Raw genomic sequence first — 7,023 nt, 5'->3', positions numbered from 1 at the left:
TTTTAAAAATAAATAAAATGTTAATATGTAAAAAAATTATTTAATTATTTTTATATATTGAATTAAAATTAACCACTCAATTTCAATTTATTTTATGAAAATTTTATTTTCAAACTGCTATTGGAGAATGAAAATTTTATAATTATTTATAGGAGTTGTTTTTTCTAAAAAAATCCTGAAATTAATAAAATTTATATATAAGTTTGAGTTGATTTGAGTTATTTAGGTGAATCAATGAATCAATCCAGTCCATAAAAATTTTATTTATTCGAATCTAATCCAAACTAAATGAGTTGATAACTCAACCCAACTGAGGGTTAATCATGTTTTTTTTTTTAACACCCATGTGATTATTGTTATTTTCAAATAGGGCAAATATCAATTTCTAGCCCTCAATTTTGGGGTTGTATCCATTTAAATTCTAAAATTTGTAAGTTGTATCAATTTAAACGCTAAGCTAATCATGTTATCAATCTAAACCCTAAGTTTACAATTTAAATCTTAAAGTTTCATAAGTGTATCAATTTAAGCCCTCGATTATGTTTTATTTAGATAAACATCGTGTGAGACTTGTAATTTTATCAATTAAATCTCTAAACTTACATAACTGAATCAGTTTAGACTCTCATTAAGATTTATTTGAAAAGTACCCATTCAAATTATAATCATCAATCTTATTAAATCAATGTTTGTAGAAATCTACACACGTATAAGAATTCATATATTGATGATTTTCAAATAGAATCATAATAAAGATTTTAAATCGATTCACTTATAAGAATTTATAAGTTTAATGGAAACAATTAAATGTTTTGCCTAATATTTTTCAAACTAAATTTGAAAGGAATGCGTAAATTGACACCTGAAAGTTTAAGTTTTAATTGATATACTCATGAAATTCATAGTTTAAATTGCTACAATCATTAGTTTTGGATTTAAATCGATCCAGTCCCTAAAATTTATAGTTTAAATTGATACAACTTTTAAAGTTTAGAGTTATAAATTGATATTTACCCTTTTAAATGGTTCGAGTTCCTTGAAATATGGCAGTCGAAATGTTTTTTTCTTTTCTTTTCTTTTTTGTTGCACATATTTTCATTGAAAAGTATATTTTAAAACTATTTAACAAAAATATTTTGGATGTCACATATAAAAATAATAAGATATAAATTTAGACTTTTATGTTTTACAAATGTAAATGGTGTATGTCTTTTGCGTCGCTTTGACACGTCACGTATTAGTGACTTGATATGTGAAATTATAATTTTTCTCGAAAAAAATATACTTTTTTTAATTTGATTTTTTTATATCAAACATGAATGAGTAATTGATGACAATATTCTTAGATTCATAATTCATTTAAATAAATTTTTTTAAAAAAAAAAAAACTCCGATAAAAAACTAGAATTCTTCTTATGTGAGAAGCGTAGACTTTGTTATTTCAAATTTTATTATTTTTCTCCCATTTGTATATAAAATTATGCATATATATACACACGAACAAGCTCATATTAAAATAAAAGTTGACATTATAGTTTCGGTTTTACCTCTACCACTAGTAATGGATGTACCATAAACTCGAGGTACTCATTTTAAAAATATATAGCTTCTAAATTATTATTATTATTTTTTCCTTATCTTAAGGCTCTTTAAAGAAAGATAATATCACGATATTAAAATTTGCCGAGGAGAATTTACAAATTAAATTAATAATTTTATTTCATTTATAAATTATTTGGATTGCTTCTTTGTAAATTACTTTTACAAGTTTTGAGATCGACAATATCAACATGAACGAAAAACAACGGATCCACTAAAAGTTGGCCAAATTAGGGTAAAAATATATAGTATTGATCCAAAGATAAAATATCTGAATTTCCAAATCACCTAACCGGAAAAAAAGGTTAAACAAAAAAAAAACAAAACAGAGACTAAAACTGGATAAAACTCATATAATAAACAAGATTATTTTCAAATGAGGTGGTTTTAAGGATAGGATTAACAATATCCAAATAGAGGATAGAGAGAAGAAAATTAAATAAAAATCAGAGAAAAAATTGGAAAAAATTAATGGATTCAAAGATATTTGACGAAAATATCACCATTCAAATATGGAATGTTGAACTTTGACAGGTCTTTTTCTTTTAACCCTGAAAAAAATTCTCACTTTCCCATGGGTTATTTTCCGAGAAATTCCAGAAAGAAAAAAAAAATACTCAATTAAAAGTTTAAATAGAAAAATAAAATTAAATCGTAAAAATCATCCCTAAAGTAGGGTGATAATGTAATTATAATTACACCCATCAAATTTTTAATGGTACAAATTGAGTTCTCAAACTTATAAAAATGTTAAAATTAGAAATTAAAAAGGATGAAAATTGAATCCTCAAATTTATACGATTATTATAATTTCTATAATTATATAAGTTTGAGAGTTTATTTTTAATATTTATATAAATTTGAGAGATTAGTTTTTATAATTAAAAATTTGAGGGTATAATTATAAATTTAACCGTAGTTTAGATTTTGCAATTTGTGGTAAGAACAACTAAAGAAACGCGCATGAAGGTTCAAAATAAGGCAGCAAAAGAGTCCGGACACGTACAAGATTCTGATTGGTTAAGAGAATCACCAAGTCGTCCGACTTTAGAAGAATATTTTAGATAGGGCAAAACAGTAATTTCACAGGGGAAAATTGGAGGAAATGGTAATATCACCACGTGGTAATACAGTAACGGAAACCAAGAGCCTATTTATACGCAAAGACGAGCAAAATTCATCTCACAAACAAAAAAAAAAAGAAAAAAAATTAGAGAGATTAAAAAAAAAAATAGAAAAAATAGATAGATAGAGAGAGGAGAAAGAGAAGAGAGTTGCGGTTCGGTTGATCAATCGATGAGCAAATTGCTTCCGGTTCAAATTCTCTTTCTCTTTCTCGCTTCAATTTTTGATTGAGAAAGGAAAAAGAAAAAGAAAAAAAAAATCCAGTTTTTAGGGCTATAATAATTTTGTTTGTTTCCCGGGAAAATGGTGAGGGAATCGCCGAGAAAATGTTCACATTGCGGATTAAACGGACATAATTCGCGAACTTGTGGAAACTTTTCGAAGGGGAATATTAGTAATAATAATAATAACAATAATAGTAATTGTAATTATTATTGTGTGAAATTGTTTGGAGTTAATTTAATGGACAATAGAGATGAATCTATGAGGAAGAGTTTGAGCATGGGGAATTTGAATCTTCACGCATGTAGCAATAATGTTCTTGATCTCAATAACAACGCCGCCGCCGCCGCCGCCGTCAACAACCTCGCCGGTGATAATGCCGTCGCCGCCTCCGCCGATGACGCTGGGTATCTTTCCGATGGCCTTATTCATAACAAGAGACGCAAAGCCGCTCATGAGAGGAAGAAAGGTTCGTAACCCTATTTTATTTTATTTTATTTTTTCTTCAATTTGTTCTTCTGGGTTTTCTTATTATTTTTTTTCCCTTAGAGATGCATTAATTATTAATTATCAAAAAATTTATTTAGCTCGAATTTGCCATTTATCGTTAAACTATTCTCTTGTTTTCAATGCACTACTAATTAATGCAATATATTTGCTTTTTTTTTTTTTTTTAATTTGAGTTCAACAACTATGAGTTGGAAAAATCGAACCATCGATCTTTGAAATGGTAACTGGTATTTTATGTTTAAATTAGTCGATACAACTCGATTGTGTTAAAGCACTCATAACCTCGTTTCAGGAAAAGTTTATATTTCCATCTGACATGCATAATTCGATTGTTAAAGCATCGGTGATCTTATCTTAAAAAAGTTCATATGTTTCTTCTAATCCCCAATTATTGGATTAAGAGTTGAGTAAAGTGTGCAAAAACTTCTTTAAAATGGTTAAAATCATATTCGTTATTTTTAAAATCACTCTAAAACACATATTTGGGTTAGCCTAGTAATAAATAGGAGGCATGATCTTGAAAAATGGGCTAAGAGGGCATGTTTCAGTCTATAATGGTCATTTACTTAGGATTTAATATTCTACCGTATCTTTGACACCCAAATGTTGCAGGATCAGGTGCTTTGTCCCATGAAATTAATCGGAGTAGGGATAAAGCTAGTCAGATGCGCATGGATAGGAAATAAAAAGAAATTATTCAAACGAAATTTGATGATATGAAAATTGTATTTAAGAGTATGAAATTAAATTTATGTGATAAAAAACGTGTTTCGGCATGATTTTTAACATGACAGAATTAATTTTAATAATTTTAAAATCACTCCCAAACTTGAACGAAATAAATTTTTTAGATTTGCATGTTGTGTATAGAGAAGATAGTTGGTTCATGATATGCAGGAAAGCCATGGAGTGAGGAAGAACATAGAATATTTTTGGCTGGGTTGAAGAAGCTGGGGAAAGGGGATTGGAGAGGAATTTCAAAGAATTTTGTGACCACAAGAACACCAACTCAAGTAGCCAGTCATGCCCAAAAGTACTTTTTGAGGAAGATGAATGCAAATGATAAGAAGAAACGCAGAGCTAGTCTTTTTGACATACCTGAAATCAAAGTAAATTATTGTTTTTTCCATTTTTGGAATAATAATCTTCGTCTTTAAAAGTCTGTTTGGAATGATGTTCTAAATCGACCTTTATTTTTTCGTTATTAATGTTTTTTTAACCACAGAATAATATTCCTCGAGATTGTCAGACTCTTGGTGAAACGTCGTCTCAAAATTTGCTGCCAAATAATAATAATCCAGAAAACCAACAACAGGTAAAATTTAGATACTGTTTGATAATCATTTGGTTTTCGTTTGTTTTTTTATCCTCTGGTTCAAAGTATTCTCAAAATTTAAGCAAATTAGGTCTATTTGAGTGGACAACTCAATTTCTATTGTGTGCTATTTTGTGTTTTGGATTCACTGAATTGAAATATGTGTTTGTAAGCATTTTGAATTATGTTTACGAAAACGGTTTTTAGATCATGTGATCCAATCCAAATATTGCAAATTTTAAAAACAATATTTTCATATTTTTATTGAATTTGAAATTTTAATAAAGCAAAATGTTAACCGATATAGTATTTCATGTCATAAACTCAATTATTTTTGTTAAATTAAAATATACATTATATAATATACTACTAATTATATAATATTACAAAATAATAATTATATACCATTTTTCACAAGTTCATAAATTAGTCAATAATAATAATTTATATTCAACCTAATATTTAATATTAGTTAGTGAGCAACTATAATTAGCTTAATGATTTATAAATATATTATAAAACACATTTTAAATAATTATTTAAATTAGAATTTAATTTTTGAATCTGACCAAACACATATTCGAAAATATGAAATACAATCATTTTTCATTGAATCCCATCTTGCTTTCAAATTTTTGTTTCACGATTTCCTACCAAACAATTCATCAATTTTAAACTCTTGATTTTGTTTCTAAAAATTAGCGAAAAAATGGAAACCATAGATAAAATGTAAGAAAACAAACATAATTTTGAGAAGTCGAATTTAGTTTTTTTTTTTTTTAATTGAATATATGAATGTTGTTGTAGGTGAATAATTTACCAACACAACTTATCAATCGATTCCCTCATCTTTGTTTGGATACTCCTCATTTTATTTCTCCACCAACTGGAATATCACCATCCTCTACTGCTGCTGCAAATTTGAATGACATTCCTTATGTGGTAAGAAACTCTCTTTTGTGTTTTTAAACATCAATAGGAATTCAAGTTTTTATTTTTAAAATAACGTTTTTGTTTTGAGAATTTGACTAGAAATTCAAATATTTTTTTAAACAAATATGAACACCCATAATTTGGAAAATTAAAATAAAACAAGCTTAAATTTCAAAAACGAAATCAACCTTCTTAGATCGGTGAAAGATGAATCATGCATAAACATAATGTAAATAGTACAACATTACAACAATTTATTTCAGTTTAATTCATTATTGTTAGTGAGGATTAAGATTTAAAATATTGATGTCTGAAAATGTCCATGCAAATATTAACAAAACTTTAACTTCAATCAATATTTTTGAAAAAAAAATATTAAAACAATAAAAATTTACCCTTTTAAAAATGAACGAATAAATTTTTTTTTTTGTTGTTATTGTTATTTTTTTATGTTTTTGTGGATTTTTACCATAGACACGTCAACAGAAATTTTATATTATAGTTGGATTCAACCATCAACCTCAACTCGAATAATAATATTACATTTATTTTTCCAAAAACTTGATTAATCATATAAAAAAAAATGGAGCAAACCCTAAACAAATTTTATGATAATTAATGATCTTAAAATTTGATGATAGGTTGGAGTTTCCCCCAGTAATGTTCCAATAATCCCTTTGGTGAATGTTGGAAGATCAAGAGGAGTTATGAGCCCAACAAAAAGTCCAATAATGGCTGCACATCCATCTGGTATTCCTCCTTCTCCAAGATCTTCTCCAAGCAGACATTTATTGATGCAGCCTTCTGCCCTAGCAGCAGTGGCTGCAGCCTCCAATTTTGAGACTGATGCTCTAGAACTCAAGATTGGGCTGCCTCAATCTCCACAGCCTAAAAATTTGTCATCTCAAACAACTTCTGGAGCTATTAGAGTTATATAAGAAGAAGGAGAAAAAAAACACTAAAAAAAAAAAAAAAAAGTTGTGTTATCAGATTTCTTTTCTAAGAAGGTTAATTAGATTAAGATAATTTTTTTTAACCCTTTTGTCCTCCTTTTTTACCTCTATGTAATAGGGTAATAATTGCTTTAATTTGTATAACAATCTTTTTCAATAGACCAATTATATAATTTGGTCATGTGTCATGTTTGCAAACATGGATCTTGCTGGTAATTAAGTTGTATTTCTCCTCCAATATAATTCTTTTTTTTTTAAAAAAAAAAAAAAAAACATATTCTACATCATAACAAATTTGTATTTGTGTTTGTGTTATTTAACCTAAGGATAAAATGGAATTTCACTCTTAAAAAAATAAAAAAGGAA

At 27.2% G+C, this 7,023-nt stretch overlaps 1 protein-coding gene across 1 annotated transcript; it reads left to right on the top strand.

Annotated features, from left to right (window-relative positions):
* The first annotated feature begins 2,804 nt into the window (after positions 1–2,804).
* Positions 2,805–6,748, top strand: LOC120069081 (probable transcription factor At5g61620). The gene is made up of 5 exons (XM_039020763.1): positions 2,805–3,415; positions 4,354–4,565; positions 4,682–4,771; positions 5,579–5,713; positions 6,346–6,748. The coding sequence occupies exons 1-5, from the start codon at positions 3,028–3,030 to the stop codon at positions 6,640–6,642; spliced, it is 1,122 nt and encodes a 373-aa protein (XP_038876691.1). The 5' UTR covers positions 2,805–3,027; the 3' UTR covers positions 6,643–6,748.
* Positions 6,749–7,023: the final 275 nt, after the last annotated feature.

The sequence above is a fragment of the Benincasa hispida genome, chromosome 1 (genome assembly GCF_009727055.1).
Source record: "Benincasa hispida cultivar B227 chromosome 1, ASM972705v1, whole genome shotgun sequence".
NCBI lineage: Eukaryota > Viridiplantae > Streptophyta > Magnoliopsida > Cucurbitales > Cucurbitaceae > Benincasa > Benincasa hispida.
The sequence above is the reverse complement of the archived record's forward strand: the minus strand, read 5'-3'. Positions and strand labels throughout refer to the sequence as shown.

Coding starts and splice junctions, on each gene's coding strand:
- LOC120069081 (XM_039020763.1), top strand. CDS start 3,028: ATGGTGAGGGAATCGCCGAGAAAATGTTCACATTGCGGATTAAACGGA. Junction 4,566..4,681: donor TTGACATACCTGAAATCAAA/GTAAATTATTGT, acceptor TTTTAACCACAG/AATAATATTCCTCGAGATTG. Junction 5,714..6,345: donor TGAATGACATTCCTTATGTG/GTAAGAAACTCT, acceptor ATTTGATGATAG/GTTGGAGTTTCCCCCAGTAA.